Source organism: Myxocyprinus asiaticus, chromosome 17 (assembly GCF_019703515.2).
Source record: "Myxocyprinus asiaticus isolate MX2 ecotype Aquarium Trade chromosome 17, UBuf_Myxa_2, whole genome shotgun sequence".
Classification (NCBI taxonomy): domain Eukaryota; kingdom Metazoa; phylum Chordata; class Actinopteri; order Cypriniformes; family Catostomidae; genus Myxocyprinus; species Myxocyprinus asiaticus.
In genome coordinates, this window is record NC_059360.1 from 41,884,153 (window position 1) to 41,902,490 (window position 18,338).

Sequence of the window (18,338 nt, forward strand, 5' to 3'; positions counted from 1 at the left end):
GGCTATGGCATTATAAAAAAACAATCATATCCAAAGGAAGAACAAAATCAATTTCTTTTTAATTCATCTTTTTATAATTCTGGCCAAATTGCATATATTTATATGCAAATTTACCAGTCAAATTTAAGTGAAGTCAGGTTGTATATTGACAGTGGTATTTGAGACTTACATTTTTTTTTTAAATAAATAAAAGTAAAATATGTGTGAGTTTTATGCACTGTATGTATATGTAGCCTACTTTGTATTTTGTCTTTTGTATTGTTAATTCCTCAGGCATTTTTATTTTATTTTCGATTCATACGTAGTTTTAAAAATACCATATTATGTAATGTTTATATTTATAATTATACAATTTGTATAATGTTGATTTTTATTGGATAAATAATAAAAAAGAAAAGAAAAACAATCATTTCGCCCTGTCGTTGATAGATTATACAGCCTTTTTTTAAGTCGTAAACACGCTTTTTTCAGTACGAGCGACGACATGGAAATGTAGTTCTTTTGCCCACATGAAAGCGCGCTGCCTGAGGGACATGTGTCACAACAAAGACTTCAAATCCCAGAGCGCGCTACATGAGCACACATTCCGCGCCAGTATCGCAACATTTCAGAGTAGCTTTGCTAAATGAACTAAACATGTTTATCAAAATACTTAAACAGCTTAAGAGAATTAATAAAGAATAGCTTCTCACTTTGATTTGATTATTTTCAGATTTAAACAATCAATGCTCATTGCAGGGTTTGAACGATTGTTAGCGTGATATACCTAGACTTAATGTGTATTTGTTTTGTTTTTAGCAGTAACACACTCTAACGCAGACCTTTAAATCAACAACCGTCCTTTTAGCGAAAGTAGGTCAATATAATTCTCGGTCATCTTATTTTCTTATAAGACGGTATGCCAGTGCACTCGAGAGAAAAGAAAGAAAGCAATCATGAAGAAATGGAGGTGGATTTTGCAGAGCAAGAAGGGAGCAGTTCAGAAGATGAGGAAACAGAAAGCTCATCTGTATCTGAGGATGGAGAAAGTTCAGGTGAGAGATTGATTGTCTAATTGTTATGTATCCACACAAGCAAGTGTCCCTTTTTATTAAGTTATAAGGTATGTCTTGATAACTGTTTGAGGTGGAGTACTTTCCAAAAGTATTCAATGTCAATTACCACATGTAACATGCAAACTTTATTAATACCATGAGGGAAATGGCAATACAACAGCAACTACACTGGCTGCCAAAAGTTTGGAATAATGTATAGATTTTGCTCTTATGGAAAGAAATTGGTACTTTTATTCACCAAAGTGACATTCAACTGATCACAATTTATAGTCAGGGCATTAATAACGTGAAAAATAAAAATTACTATTACAATTTGAAAAAAAAAAAAAAAGAAATAATAATGTTCAGAACTTCTTAAACTACTTCAAAGTGTTCTCATCAAAAAATCCTTCACATGCAGCAATGACAGCTTTGCAGATCCAGAATCAGAATCAGCTTTATTGCCAAGTATGCTTACACATACAAGGAATTTGTCTTGGTAGACATGGGAACAGAGAGTTGTTGTAATTTATTCTGGAGTATAGCTGGGATGATGGTGTTGAAAGCCGAACGGAAGTCCACAAAAAGGATCCTTGCATATGTCCCTGGTCTGTCCAGAGGTTGCAGGATATGATGCAATCCCATGTCCACAGACCTGTTTGCTCGATAAGCAAATTGAAGGGGATCTAGAAAGGGTCCAGTGATGTTCTTCAGGTGGGCCAACACCAGTCTCTCAAATGATTTCATGACCACAGACGTCAGGGCGACAGGTCTGAAGTCCTGTGATTTTTGGTTTCTTTGGGATAGGAATAATGATTGAGTGTTTGAAGCAGCATGGGACTTCACACTGCTCCAGTGATCTATTGAAGATCTGTGTGAAGATGGGGGCCAGCTGGTTAGCACAGGATCTAAGACATGCAGGTGAAACGCCATCTGGGCCCTGTGCTTTCCTTATCCTTTGTTGTCGAGAGACGCGGCTCACATCATCTTCACAGATCTTAAGTGCAGGTTGAGTAGCAGGAGGGGGGTTGCAGGAGGTGTTGGTGTTTGTGTGAAGTGAAGGTCAGAGTGGGTGTGGGGTGTGAGATTGGGCCTTTCAAATCTGCAGTAGTACACATTCAGGTCGTCAGCCAGTTGTTGGTCCACCACAGGGTTGGGGGCAGGAGTCCTGTAATTTGTAAGTTGTTTCATGCCACTCCACACTGATGCAGGATCGTTAGCTGAAAACTTGTTTTTCAGATTCCCAGAGTATCTTCTTTTAGCCACTCTGATTCCCTTATTCAGTGTGTTCCTGACCTGATTGTACAAGACTTTATCCCCAACTCTGCAAGCATCCTCTTTGGCCTGACGAAGCTGCCGGAGTTCCACTGTAAACCATGGTTTGTCATTGTTAAATAAGTCCTAGTAGGAATGCGCATATCCTCACAAAAACTGATATATGATGTAACAGTATCTGTGTGCTCGTCCGGATTGGTGTCTGCAGCCTCAAAAACACTCCAATCAGTGCAGTCAAAGCAGGCTTGTAGTTCCAGCTCTGCTTCGTTGGTCCATGTCTTTACAGTCCTTAATACAGGCTTAGCAGATTTTAATTTCTGTCTGTAGGTTGGAAGAAGATGAACCAGACAGTGATCAGAGAGTCCCAAAGCTGCTCTAGGAACAGAGCGATATGCATCATTTATTGTTGTGTAGCAATGATCCAGTATGTTCCTGTCTCTGGTTGGGCATGTGATGTGCTGTTTGTATTTGGGCAGTTCACGTGTGAGGTTTGCTTTGTTAAAATCCCCAAGAATAGTAATAACTGAGTCCGGGTATTGTTGTTCCGTGTCTGTGATCTGATCAGCCAGCTGTTGCAGCGCGGCATACAAACATGCGTTTGGCTCGATATACACACTCACCAAAATAAACGATGAAAACTCCCGTGGCGAGTAGAAAGGCTTACAGTTAATAAAGAGCGCTTCCAAATTAGGACAGCACATCTTCTTTAACGTTGTTACATCTGTACACCGACTTTCATTGATGTAAAAGCGTGTTCTACCGCCTCTCGTTTTCCCCGTTAACTCCACGATGCGATCCGCTCTGAACAGCTGAAAGCCCGGCAGATGTAACGCGCTGTCCGGAATGGCTTCACTCAGCCAGGTTTCTGTGAAGCACAAGGCAGCAGAGTTTGAAAAGTCCTTGTTTGTGCGGGTGAGGAGATGTAGTTCGTCCGTTTTGTTAGGGAGAGAGCGGAGATTCGCTAGATGAATGCTCGGCAGCTTTGTTCGAAAGCCCCGCCGACGGAGTTTGACCAGCGCGCCTGCTTGTCTCCTTCGCCTGCGTCTGATAGCGTGTTTAAACAACACAGCTGAGCCTCCGACTAAAATGTCAAAACGTCCGAATATTCAAAATCCGGGAAAAGATTGACTGGTGTATGCTGTCGAATGTTCAGCAGTTCGTCTCTGGTAAAACTGACTGAAAAAAGATTACTAAACACAGGACAAACAAACAAAAATAACAAAACAATAGAAGCGCTCCACACCGAGGCGGCCATCCACGGCGCCATCATGATGTAGATCCTTGGCATTCTAGCTGTCAATTTGTCCAGATACTCAGGTGACATTTCACCTCACGCTTCCTGTAGCACTTGCCATAGATGTGGCTGTCTTCTCATGCACCTTACAGTCTAGCTGATCCCACAAAAGCTCAGTGGGGTTAAGATCCATAACACTCTTTTCCAAATATCTGTTGTCCAATGTCTGTGTTTCTTTGCCCACTCTAATCTTTTCTTTTGTTTTTCCTGTTTCAAAAGTGGCTTTTTCTTTGCAATTCTTCCCATAAGGCCTGCACCCCTGAGTCTTCTCTTTACTGTTATACATGAAACTGGTGTTGAGCGGGTAGAATTCAATGAAGCTGTCAGCTGAGGACATGTGAGGCATCTATTTCTCAAACTAGCGACTCTGATGTACTTATCCTCTTGTTTAGTTGTACATCTGGCCTTCCACATCTCTTTCTGTCCTTGTTAGAGCCAGTTGTCCTTTGTCTTTGAAGACTGTAGTGAACACCTTTGGCGATTTCAAGCATTGTGTAGCCTTCATTCCTCAAAACAATTACTGACATGAAAGCTGTTTCTTTTTTGCCATTTTTGACCTAATATTGACCTTAAGACATGCCAGTCTATTGCATACTTTGGAAACTCTTAAACAAACACAAAGACAATGTTAAGCTTCATTTAACAAACCAAATAGCTTTCAACTGTGTTTGATATAATGGCAAGTGATTTTCTAGTACCAAATTAGCAATTTAGCATGATTACTCAAGGATAAGGTGTTGGAGTGATGGCTGTTGGAAATGGGGCCTGTCTAGATTTTTATCAAAAATGACTTTCCAAATAGTGATGGTGCTGTTTTTTTTACATCAGTAATGTCCTGACTATACTTTGTGATCAGTTGAATGCCACTTTGGTGAAGTAATGTACCAATGTCCTTCCGAAACAGCAAAATCTGTTCATTATTCCAAACTTTGCAGGGGGATTTCTCCTGAAGTCCACTATCATGTCCACTGTTTGGAGCGTGTTCAGCTCAAGGTTGTTGTGACCGCACTGTTTGAAGCAGCAGGGAACTTAACACTGCTCCAGTGATCTATTGAAAATCTTTGTGAAGTTGGGGGCCAGCTAATATGTATGCACAGTGATATTACACAATAATGTGTTACAGTGTCATTTGTGAAATGTTTGCACAGATGACAACCCACTTTACATAATGCTTCCGATTACATTTTTTGTCATTTCTGTTCACACATACACTACCATTCAAACGTTTTGAAACACTTGCCTGAAATGTTTCTCATGATCTTTAAAAACTTTTGATCTGAAGGCATATGCTTAAATGTTTGAAATTAGTTTTGTAGACAAAAATATATTTGTGCCACCATTTAATTCATTTCATTATAAAACTAAAATTTTATAAAAAATAAACATGTTTTTGAAATGGATGACTTGGACCAAATAATAAAGAAAAGCAGCCAATAAGTGCCCAGCATATAGATGGGAACTCCTTCAAAACTGTTTAAAAAGCATCCCAGGGTGATACCTCAAGAAGTTGGTTGAGAAAATGTCAAGAGTACATGTCTGCAAATTCTAGGCAAAGGGTGGCCACTTTGAAGATGCTAAAATATAACAGTTTTGATTTATTTTGGATTAATTCCAAAAAACATAATTCCCAGTTCCATTTATGTTATTCCATAGTTTTGATGACTTTACTATTATTCTAAAATGTGAAAAAATTAAATAATAAAGTATGAGTAAGTGTTTCAAAACTAAGTGTATATGTCAATTTACAGAAATGGATGACGAAGACTGTGAAAGGAGAAGACTGGAGTGCATTGACGAAATGACCAATCTGGAAAAACAGTTCATTGACCTCAAGGACCAGTTTGTATAATCTTTCTATTTCTTATTAGAGTAGTTTGTGCAAGCAGTCATGTAATTTATATGCGCATATGCATTTTATAACTCAGTAAGTGTATTCTTTTATTAGGTTATATAAAGAGAGACTGAGTCAGGTTGCTGCCAAACTCCAAGAAGTGATGTCGGGAAAGGCCCCCGAGTACCTGGAGCCTCTTGCTACTCTTCAGGAGAATATGCAAATTAGAACAAAAGTTGCAGGTCAGTATGATTTTCGACCTTCGAATTCTATAAGAAGACTTTATTATTTAATTATGAAATATATTCACAGGTATCTACAGAGAGTTGTGCCTGGACTCCGTGAAGAATAAATATGACTGTGAAACTCAAGCAGCTTTCCAGCACTGGGAGGTGAGGAGTAAAAGATTTAATCCATTACTACTGCAACAAAACGGTATGTTTTAAAATGCATCCGAGTCACCATAAAGGTATTTAAGAGACTCATTGTTGTTTGAAGTTGTTTTTTTGCTCCAGTACCACCAAAAGCCTGCCCGTTACAACATTTAAGGACTGGCTTTCAAATTGCATGTATTTACATCAAACATGCTCTTTCAAAATTCATGTACTCCAATGATGTTTGTCATCTCTTCCAGAGTGAGAAGCTGTTATTATTTGATACAGTTCAAAGTGAATTAGAGGAGAAGATCAGACGTTTGGAGGAAGACCGTCATAGTATAGATATTACCTCAGGTATTGTCAAGAAACGGTCCTGTTCACATTTAACCATAAATTAATATGAAAAAAAAAAAAAATGCAATTTTATTGTGCTTAACCTCTCCAGATCTGTGGACCTGCCGGCAAGTCCAAAAGGGGGCACTATGTCACAAAAAAAAAAATCCCTGGATACATAAATCAGGCATATATGGTATCGTTTGAAAGCTTAGAATCAGAAATGTTCATAGGTAACCACCACTTCTGCATTTATGATATATAAAATAAAGCCTGAAAACATCCGCGTCGCAAATAAGTGCCACCTAGAGGTAATTTGTTTGAAATATTAATACGAATATAAAAGTCATTCTCAGGAATGCGACTGTCTAGTTATATTGTTGCCCTAATACCACAGTTTGTAAGATTTTCAAAAGAATTATAAAGTGAAATATGATTTCTATAAGACATCAAATACAAATGTCTCATTTATGCACTGATCACTGCAGCTTTAAGCCCTAAATAGCTAAAAACTTTATATCTGCTCTTACTTTAGGCAGTTTTCTACAAAATGAGCCATTTTTTACTTGTCTGAGCTTGCTTGTGTGAATAATCCAATGTTATATCTTCGATGTCCAGAACAAAGTATGCAGTCCAGCAGGAAAGGCATGCTAAACAAATAATCTGAAATATATGTTATCTACACAAATGATAAAAAGTTATACACCATCACAAAGGGAAGGATCTCTGCTTTCTAATGACACGTAGATTAAGCTTCTAGTCCACTCAGAGGCCGAAATATCTGATGAAACATTGGGGGTGGTGCATGAACTGAAAATTAAACAATGTCTATGGACGAGCACATCTGTGAGGGCTAAAATGTTTAAAAAAACCTACATTTCAGATCAGCATTTTGTGATGGAAGGTGATAATTTTTCTAGTACCCGCTGCAATCTAGTGGAACAAAATAAGGGAGATGGAGCCCTTAAAGAGGCGGCAGCCCAAAAATTAGGATACGTATTAGGATATGACATTGTTACATTGTGGTAACAAATTACTGTAACACGTCCGAAAGTTGTACTTTTTCTATTCCCATTGTTTTCAATGGGAATTCTCATTACCATGTTTTTACTGTATTACAATAAATAAAAGATGCTGTTGTACAATTATTTTCTACATTAAAATAGGCGAAAATGAAAGTCAGTACCAAGGGAGAGCTACAATAATGAATCAATGTTAACATTTAAATATTTATAATTTTTTTATGTTGCTGTAATGACTTTATAGTGATTTATTTAACTGTCATGAAAATAATGTCACAATGTAAAAAATCTTAATGCCGTCATTTTCTATAGGCAAAATATAATTTATTATTTGTTTCTTTTGATTTTGGAGTAAAGTATGACCAAGACATTTTCTTAACAGGATTCGTGAGAATTACCCTAATACAGGCAAACCAGAGTTTTTCCATATACTTTTTTGTTAGTTATGTTATCATTGTCATATTTCACCAACAGAGCTCTGGAATGATGAGTTACATTCAAGGAAAAACAAGAAGAAAGATCCCTTCAGTCCAGACAAAAAGAAAAAGCCTGTGGTTGTGTCGGATATCCTTTACTACACGCTGCTGAAGCTACCTAAAATGTATATAGGATTTGCTTAAATAATAGATCTTTTTTGTTCCTTAACATGTGCACGCCCATATATTGTTTACATGCTGCAAGACCTCGATATACTGGAGGACTGGACTGCTATCAGAAAGGTTAAGATTGTCAAATACTATGTGAAATGTCATGTGTCATCGTACTATGTAAATGATTTATCTTGTTTATGTCTTTTTAGGCCATGGCAACATTAGGACCTCACAGAATAAAGACTGATGGTTAGATCACATTTATATCAATTTTTACTTTTGAAAGTGTAAAAAAAGAAAAAAAAAAAGAAAAAAGTATACTATCTGAATTTATATTATCTGCTTCTAATATGGGTCTAATCAGACAGAGAATCGCTAATATTGGCCGATACCATTATGGCCACCAATATATTGTACAAGATTAAGGTTTATTTAGCTTCATTTATGTTTGTTTTGCATCATCCTCCTGGTGCTGCTAGCCTTATTCATGTTTTTTGTTACATTAGTCTCCTCTTCAAAGAGTGACAAACATCAGCACAGTGCCCGCTCAGAGGATGGACGCTTGTTTTACGATGGGGAATGGTACAGCCGTGGGCAAGCCATATGTATTGACAAGAAAGACGATTATCCTACAAGGTGAGAGATTTGAGAAACTCGCTCTGAGACACACTGAATTGCCAAGTTCATATTGATTGTTCTGCAGCACTTTGGGCCAGAGTTATTTTTCTTCATTGTCTTTTTCAAACAGTGCTATAATAACTACAGTCAATCACGATGAAGTGTGGTTCAAACGAGTCGATGGGAGCAAGTCAAAACTCTACATCACACAGCTTCAGAAAGGCAAATACACCATAAAACATGGCTGATCTACTTGAGATCTTCTTAGTGTGCCATTCGGAAATGTCTAAAGGGATAGTATACCCAAAAATGAAAATTCATCATCATGTTGTTCCAAATTCATATGACTTTCTTTCTTCCGTGGAACACAAAAGCAAGATGTTTGGCAGAATGTTAGCATCATCTTTTTTCCGTAAAATGAAAATGAATGATGATTGAGGCTAACATTCATTCATCTTAAGTGAACTATCCCTTTGATAGTGCCACTTTGTGTACAGTATATAATGTTTTAATACCTTTTTTGATGTTTAAAAACAGATATGTTGGTGTATTGTCTGTCTGTATGTGAGGACAACGTGTGAGTTGATACTCCTTTACTGTATTTTCAATGCAGTGCTGTTTGTATTATTATTACTATGAACAAGGTCAAAATGTAATATAATTACAGGCTTGTTTACTGCCATGAGGTGTGGTACTTATTTTGACAGTAGGGTTCTCCATAAAAATTCTGCTTGTTTTGTTTTTTCTCCCAATTTGGAATGCCCAATTCCCACTACTTAGTAGGTCCTCTTGGTTGCACGGTTACTCACCTCAATCCGGGTAGCGGAGGACAAGTCTCATTTGCCTCCGCTTCTGAGACAGTCAATCCACACATCTTATCACGTGGCTCGCTGTGCATGACACTGCGGAGACTCGGAGCATGTGGAGGCTCATGCTACTCTCCGCGATCCACGCACAACTTGCCACGTGCCCCATTGAGAGCGAGAACCACTAATCGCGACCACGAGGAGGGTTACCCCATGTGACTCTACCCTCCCTAGCAACCGGGCCAATTTGGTTGCTTAGGAGACCTGGCTGGAGTCACTCAGCACGCCCTGGATTCGAACTTGCTTAGCTACCCAGGCCCCCAAAATCAAATTCTGCTTGTTAAAACAAAGATGAATTTTCAGTTAATTGACTTAAAGGGATAGTTCACTCAAAATGAAAAATCTCTCATCATCCCAGATGTGTATGACTTAATTCTGCAAAAACTTTTTTTTTGAAGCTCCAAAAAGCACATAAAGGCAGCATAAAAGTAATCCATAAGACTCCAGTGCTTTAATCCATGTCTTCTGAAGTGATCCAATCAGTTTTGGGTGAGAATAGACCAAAATATAACTCCTTTTTCACTGTACATCTTGTCATTGCAGTCTCTAGGCACGATCGTGATCAAGCTCTTACACTTCCTAGTGCTTAACGCATGCACAGAGCGCTAGATGGCGCCAGGAAGTGTAATCAAGCATGTAATCATGATCGCCAAAAGAGTGCTGATGTCAAGATTTATAGTGAAAAGGTGTTATATTTTGGTCTGTTCTCACCCAAAACTGATTGGATTACTTCAGAAGACATGGATTAAACCACTGGAGTCTTATGGATTACTTTTATTCTGCCTTTGTGCTTTTTGGAGCTTCAAAATTTTGGTCACTTCACTTGCTTTGTATGGACCTACAGAGCTGAGATATTCTTCTACAAATCGTTGTCTGTGATCTGCAGTAAGAAAGCCATACACATCTGTGATGGTATGAGGGTGAGTAAATAATGAGAATTTTTATTTTTGGGTGAACTATTCCTTTAACTTACTGAATTCAAATGGAGTTGAACAAAATTCTGATGTGTATTATTTTGCAATACCGTGTCTACCGACCAAATGTTTTCCTACTTTTTTTTTTACATGTTTGCCTCATCACAGTGTTACAATACAAATTACATTTTGCAACTTTGCAAATGCCATATTAAGTGTCTTTCTTTGAGAATGTAATTAAGCATCTTATTTCTGCAACATTTTAAAATGAAAAACAGATGTGCAATGCATTTTAGGAGTATAAGAAGTAAACATGACATTATCACAACTTCTAGAGTCTTAGAAGAGGAGATCACACTGCTCTATTTAAAGTCTGAACAAGCCATAAATGTTGTAAATACTTTATATTCATTATATTGTGCATTTCAGTTCTGGTTAAAGTCATTGGCTCAGTGTTCTTATCATTTGTAGTTAGAGCACCACCCTCTGTTTTACTGTTGCACTGTGGCCATTGTTTTTTTTTTCCTTCTGATTTATCCATATATTTTATAAGTCTGTGCTGAATGTATTTGTATTTTGTGTGCATTTTCTCTTATGAAATTCAATATTTCGATATACAGATCCTTGTTCTTATGAATCACTTGGGAAGTTATGGTGTTATTTCTACAATCTAATTAGAATAGAAATGTATAAACATCATAAAGCAAGCGACAAGGGAGAAAAATTCTGTAATTAAACATTGCATATTTAATCTTTATAGGTACGTTTTATGGGAGTTTTTAACACTAGATTTATTCCTTGCAAAACTTTGGTTTAGTTAGTGGAGTAACAGTATTTTACTGCTAGTTTATTAATTGCATGCCCGGTTTGTATATACAGTTGTGCTCAAAAGTTTGCATACCCTGGTAGAAATTGTGAAATTTTGGCATTGATTTTGAAAATACGACTGATCATGCAAAAAAATCCTTTTATTTAAGGATAGTGATCATATGAAGCCATTTATTATCACATAGTTGTTTGGCTCCTTTTTAAATCATAATGATAACAGAAATCACCCAAATGTCCCTGATCAAAAGTTTACACACCCTTGAATGTTTGGCCTTGTTACAGACACACAAGGTGACACACACAGTTTTAAATGGCAAAGGTTAATTTTCCACACCTGTGGCTTTTTAAACTCGACCATGCAGCTCATTTTTGTTCAAGTATTGTGCTCCTTGAAACAACCACACGGTCTTTTTCCAGAGCAGCCTGTATTTCTCCTGAGGTTACCTGTGGGTTTTTCCTTTGTATCCCGAACAATTCTTCTGGCAGTTGTGGCTGAAATCTTTCTTGGTCTACCTGACCTTGGCTTGGCATCAAGAGATCCCTGAATTTTCCACTTCTTAATAAGTGATCGAACAGTACTGACTGGCATTTTCAAGACTTTGGATATCTTTTTATATCCTTTTTCATCTTTATAAAGTTCCATTACCTTGTTACGCAGGTCTTTTGACAGTTCTTTTCTGCGCCCCATGGCTCAGTATCTAGCTTGCTAAGTGCATCCACGTGAGAGCTAACAAACTCATTGGCTATTTATACACAGACACTAATTGCAATTTAAAAAGCCACAGGTGTGGGAAATTAACCTGTGTGTGTCACCTTGTGTAACAAGGCCAAAACATTCAAGGGTATGTAAACTTTTGATCAGGGCCATTTGGGTGATTTCTGTTAAAAAGGAGCCAAACAACTATGTGATAATAAATGGCTTCATATAATCACTATCCTTAAATAAAAGGATTTTTTTTGCATGATCAGTCATAGTTTCAAAATCAATACCAAAATTTCACAATTTCTGCCAGGGTATGCAAACTTTTGAGCACAACTGTATATGTCCAAAATGGGCCAGTGTAACTGCATTAGTGTCACAGGAAAACATTTGGACTCAATGAGATGTCCAGAGTTGTGCCTAAACGTACAGAACTATTTTCAGCCTGTTGGTAATCTTGGTGTGTTACGAATCAAGAGTACAATACGTAAACAGAGATAGATGTACTTTATTAATCCACAGGGGGAAAATTCAGATGCAGTTTTGTTTACAATTGCATGACAATTCTAATACAATGCAATCTTTATTTTGAGGGTAAATGCTGTGACAAAGAACAATTATTAAGGCGATGCAGTACATTAAAAGTACAAGAATTTTTTTTACCAATGTCACACTGGTCTGATTCAATAAGAGCCACTCATGACCATTTTTGTTAATATGTTAAAATTTTGATTACACAACATACCAAAAACATTTAAATCATGATGTTTAAAAAAAATTTTTTTTTACATGAATGTGCATAGATTCACTGCAAGAAACATTCAAGTGTGAAAGCTTTAGAAGATAAACACACTGTAGGCATGAAAGAAAGAAATGATTAATTCAACAGAGCCATAGCAAAGTCTCAAAAGCTGCATCAAACTACATTATCCTTAACTAAAATGTATTTCGAGTTATGCACCTTGAAGATGGGAAAAAATATGTGCAGCATGTACAAATAAATACAAGTGTAAAACAATACATTTATTGCATTCATGGTGCATATAAATATACACTGGCATTTATTTAATGGACAGTAATTAACATTAAGAATCTTTTGCAGCCTTTGATCTAATTAAAAATGGTTCATTCATAAATAACGTTGAGCAAATAATCTGTAACGGAAATGTTGAGATCACTATTATGAAGGACAATCAAAATACTATAATGGATTACCACTTATTAGCTCACTGATGCCCAAAACATTCCTCCAAACAAATGTTCCAATCAACTAATGAAGGGGCAAACAAAATCATTCATGGGTTTACTGGCTACAAAATGTCTTCTAACTCTAAAGCATTAAAATAAAATTCTAAGCAATAGCATATACTTTTAAGGGTACAAGACGTACAATTTATTAGTTGTTATATTCACCTGTGAAGGACATACTTTCTATAAATAGACCTGGCATTAGTGTGCTTGAATATACAATAAACCAGTGTAAATAGTCTCATAAAGCTGAGTCAGCACTATTTTCCTCACAAAAGAAAGTGTAATGCACATACAGTTTCTCTCTGTACTCTTAGGGTAATGATCAGCAGGGCTGTGGTCTCAGAGCCGTAGTTCTACAGACTTTTGAAGCAGTCCTGGCCATTCTTCCAGTCTTCATTCCAATCCTGCCAAACCAGTTACAACTGCAGTCACAGCTGTAACTTCTCTAAAGTAAGCCCAGCGCCGAGGACCAGCACTAGAGGAGGCCTCAAACTCTTCAAGCAAATTTCTTCTTTGTTGCAGTAAAACGTTCCATGTACTAAAAGAGAAGCACAAAGTTAAAAGCACGTAATTACATGACTATGGAAGAAAAAAAAAATAACATGAAAAATGAAGCGTTCTTGAGACAGCAGTGTTTTAAATGTAGTTTGTAAAAAGCAAACACTTGCTCATTGTGAGAAATTAAACCACTACTTAAAGGAATGATCCAGGTTCAGTACAATCGTTATGCTCAATCGACAGCATTTTTTTTATTCTTATTTTGATAAAAATGTATTTGTAAAAAAAAACAAAAAAACAAAGCAAAAATCTTGGTTATAGTAAGGCACTTACAATGAAACTGAATGGGGTATCATACAAATTTAATATACAAAGTTTCAAAAATACAGCCACAAGACCCAAGCATTATACATTAATGATTTTAGTGTACACATGTAAATAAATGAGGGACAAGTCCAAATGATTATTTTTGTGGTAATCAACATAATGCGACGAATGATGTCAATTGAGTCTAACATGTATTGAACCTGGAACAATCCTTTAAAACATGGTCATCACAAAAACTTCCGAGTCATAATTAATGTTCACATTGATAAAATGTAGCTTTCACCTAAAATGAAAATTATCTCAAAACAATCAATTTTTGTTGAATGAAAATTCACAGTCTAAACCGACTATTAGATTGAAATCTTCTTCATACGTCTGCAAAATGACAGTGGTCTGACTGAGGCTGTCAAATTAAAATTTGAAAATGTATGCTAAAAATACACATTCGAATGCTAAAATGTACATACAATTGTATTTAGTGAAAAACATTGTGGTACTGCCGGTATTATGAAGCATGAGTCAGTGGTAGTGCTATGGCTACTGTGCAACACCAAGTTAGCATTTTCTTTGCAATATACAATCGCTATAATACTGTGCTTATTGGTTTATATTGATTTGTTGCGCCCTCTTGTGGACGTAGAAGACAACTTCATTTTAAAAATCAGATGTCTTGTAGATTTTTCCCCCACCTGAAAAAATAAGATTTTTTTTTTAATATTTCAGTAAAAAATTCGAATTACGTTTTTAAACGTTTTGAGACCCCAAGGTCTGACTGGCTTGATTATTTTCCAACATTTAGGGATTTTATTCCCCCCGTCACTCACTGGGTTTCCATACAACTATTTTGATGCTCATTTTGAAATTACGCATAAGAAATCCTGAATGGAAACGCCTGATATGCTAATAAACATTACAAATTTGCTAAAAATTTAACACGCTAGTAGGAGGTGGATTTTCTAGAGTTTCGCATTAGTTAAAATGCGCATTAAGGTGATGGAAATGGTTTATTTGCAAAGGATGACGTGTTTTGACCATTCGTGCATGCGTTATGAGAGTGTGATAGCTTGATGCAACTAGCCCACCTTGGCACACAATTCTCTGAACATAGCGCTTGTCATTAGGAAGTGTTTAACCCACAGCTGGTTGATAAAGTGGGTCCTCACACTCCCCCAGAACAGTTTTGAGAGCAGGCGCTCCCAGGTATGCGGAGTCTGGCGATGTGTGGGCATCGCAGCTATTACAGCCCACATTATATCAGATATTGCACTTATTCTGTGGTGTCTTGTTGATGCATTTAATAAAATGAGATACTTGCTCCAATCTTGCAAATAAAGCAATCCCCAAAGCAGGGAGAGGTCATTTAGCTGCTCCATCATGAAGAGACGGCTCCCTCATGATAATGCGCATTACGTAGTGGATGGAATCGCGCAACAATTCGTATTTTCTTAAATCAAATTTTTAGAAATGCGCCTAAAAGGGGGGCCTGGGTAGCTCAGTGGTAAAAGACGCTGGCTACCACCCCTGGAGTTTGCTAGTTCGAATCCCAGGGCGTGTTGAGTGACTCCAGCCAGGTCTCCTAAGCAACCAAATTGGCCCGGTTGCTAGGGAGGGTAGAGTCACATGGGGTAACCTCCTCGTGGTCGCTATAATGTGGTTCGTTCTCAGTGGGGCGCATGGTGAGTTGAGCGCGGATGCCGCGGTGGACGGCGTGAAGCCTCCACACGCGCTATGTCTCCGCGGCAATGTGCTCAACAAGCCACGTGATAAGATGCGCAGGTTGATGGTCTCAGACGCGGAGGCAACTGGGATTCGTCCTCTGCCACCTGGATTGAGGCGAATCACTACATGACCATGAGGACTTAAAAGCGCACTGGGAATTGGGCATTCCAAATTGGGTGAAAGAGGAAAGGGAAAAAAAAAAAAATGCGCCTATAAAATGCTAAATATTCTGGATGGAACCCCAGCTATTGTAGCCCTTTGCTCAGTCACTTTGTGTTTTAAAGCACTGATCTTTGTAAAGCCACTTTGAGACAATCGGTATTGAGACAAATTTGCTACAAGAGTTAAGATGAATTGAACTGAACTAAGATGAACTGACCTGAACTGCTCATTTCAGAGCTAGATTATTTAAAAAAATCCTATTACAGCTCACTGAGAGACACTGACTTGTAAGATAGTGGCAGATTTGACTTTGTACAATAAAAACGTACACAAGTTTTGTTTATCGTTCAAACTTTAACAATTTTATTCATGGAAAATCATATGATATTTGCACAGAACTAAGCTCAAAGTTAACATGTTAATTTAAATCCTATAGGTTTTGTGACTGGATTACTCCAACAACAAAAACATTTTCAAAGCTTTTACAAGACGCTTTGTGAGTATAATATAGAGTCTGGCACAAAATGAAATAGATTTGTCATATTCTTACCTTATCATACCCTTCCAGGTCACGTAACTTTTTAACTTCGAACAGATTGCCCTCCACGGAAAGCAAGGACAACTGGGAGTCTTTGAGGATAGAGATGGGAATAGAGGTGAGCTCCAGACAGTTCTCCTCAAGACGCAAGACCTTCAGTCTGGGAGCACTAGACACCTCTGGAGACAGGGTTGATATCTGAAGCAGAACACAGCACAAAAAGTCACCCTGATAAATGTAAAGCTATTAAAAATAAGGCTAAATCACCCCTACAAAACAAACCTGGTTCTGATTGAGGTTGATTTCAATGGCTTGCAGTTCGGCGACCTCTGCAGGTACCACCTGGATTTGATTTTTGGACAGGTCGAGAACATCAAGCTGACGAAGCGAGCCGAGTCCACCGGGAAATTCCTTAAACCGATTCCCAGACAGGTTGAGGGTCCGCAAGGCCTTCAGCTGACCCACCGATGCAGGAAGCTGCTTCAACAGGTTGCCATTCAAAACAAGAGTCTCCAGCTTCTTGAGTTTCCCGATGTCATTTGGTAAACTGCCTGTTCACATAAAAAAAATCAATTAAAAAAAACGCTCAATTAACCGAGTGTTAATTGTCTATGAAGAGTACAATAGAACACTTTCTCAACACCACCCATTTTAGTAATTTGTTAATACCTACTTAGTTTATTTCCACTTATGGTGAGACTTTTGAGTTGTTGGAAGCCTCCTACGAATGCAGGAAGCACCTCGATTTTGTTGTTGGACAGATCGACTGTCCGCAGGTTTCCAGTGAGCTTCTGTAGCTCCTCTGGGAACTTTGTAAACAAAGATATACAACCTGTCAATAATCCACGAGAACATTACTGCTAAGTGCATTTGAGCGGTGAACATAATTACCACATGCCTATTAGTACCTCTATCAAACCCTTTCCGGTCAGCTGAAACACTCCAGTCTTCTGAGATGTTTCCAAATGAGCTTTCAAAGCACTGTTCCCCATTTACAGTATATAGATGCAGCAGATGCTGTTGAACGTAATGTCAGGAAATCCACTGGAAGGGGGGAAAAAAGCATAATCAAATACTTTGTGCCAAACTATTTCACTAAAAGAATCTATAGCCCTCGAAATATTTTATTCTGCCACAAAATAATGTTAACATTACATATCACATTTTGAAGACATCGTTAAACACAGAAAATTGGACATAATTAACAATACTAAACTGGCACCTTGCGTTACTGTTTATTATAAAGTTCATACTGTGTTTTCAATATTTTTGTGGGATAGATTATATTCTATTATTTTCCCTATAAACTCCAGTCAGACCCACAGCATAACGTACTACTGTTTTTTTTTTTTTTTTTTTGCGTATTAACCATAATTTAACTGTAGTATTTGTTAAGACACAGTAATCATGTAAGATCAATGAAAAAAAAAAAAAAAAGAAAACAACAACAACACGACTGTCTCTTTTAGCCTAGTGGTTTCTAATAAACAAACTATGGCATTTTTTTTTTTATAAACACGTTTAGAAACTAAAACGTGAACATTTGCGCCAAAATCCCATAGTTACACCAGTTCTTACCCTAGTAAAACCATGGTAAATAAGGGACTACGGATGGCAATTACATAATCCCTATGCTAATCAAACACATGGTACATTCATTGCTCTTGCTTAGATACAGTTATTATTTAACTCTGTAGCTAAGTAGCATCGATCTTTCATACGAATGAACATACAGCCTATGTACGATTATGAACCAGGATAGCTGTATAAAATCATTATAATATTATTAATGCCTACCTTGGCCAGCTAGCTCGTTTGGCTAGCTGTAAATCCACAGTTTGACAATCTGTCCCGGTGCAAAACTGATAAAATACTGTTTTCTTGAGCTTAAAAAAAACCTTAATTAATCGCTTGATAAATATGAAATAAGAAATAAAATAAGGATGGACAAGGGGTTATCTAAGGAACTTTGTCCATGCCCAGACTGCTGTTTGTTTGTATGGAAACAGTCAGTTGATTGAAGCTGTTGAGTGTAATTTCACCTCCCGTACACTGGGTGGCAGTAATAGATCATGTGTCTTTCGTTTCATATTCTGTATATCGCCGCTTAGTGGCTTGGACGAGAAATGGGCCCATAGGTTGTATAGAGATTATTAGCCAA

The 18,338-nt window shown here is 37.5% G+C and overlaps 2 protein-coding genes across 2 annotated transcripts; one reads left to right on the forward strand and one right to left on the reverse strand.

The window, feature by feature from the left end:
* The first annotated feature begins 571 nt into the window (after positions 1-571).
* Positions 572-10,313, forward strand: brms1la (BRMS1 like transcriptional repressor a). The gene is made up of 10 exons (XM_051723101.1): positions 572-1,034; positions 5,352-5,442; positions 5,549-5,676; positions 5,747-5,826; positions 6,069-6,165; positions 7,641-7,730; positions 7,821-7,885; positions 7,966-8,005; positions 8,263-8,392; positions 8,505-10,313. Exons 1-10 carry the CDS (start codon positions 899-901, stop codon positions 8,620-8,622), a joined length of 975 nt encoding a protein of 324 aa, XP_051579061.1. The 5' UTR covers positions 572-898; the 3' UTR covers positions 8,623-10,313.
* A 1,857-nt stretch (positions 10,314-12,170) lies between these two features.
* LOC127455483 (leucine-rich repeat-containing protein 57-like) lies at positions 12,171-18,199 on the reverse strand. The gene is made up of 6 exons (XM_051723417.1): positions 17,975-18,199; positions 17,086-17,221; positions 16,851-16,986; positions 16,460-16,728; positions 16,190-16,375; positions 12,171-13,471 (listed from the first exon to the last, which is right to left on the reverse strand). The coding sequence occupies exons 2-6, from the start codon at positions 17,167-17,169 to the stop codon at positions 13,430-13,432; spliced, it is 717 nt and encodes a 238-aa protein (XP_051579377.1). The 5' UTR covers positions 17,170-17,221; positions 17,975-18,199; the 3' UTR covers positions 12,171-13,429.
* Positions 18,200-18,338: the final 139 nt, after the last annotated feature.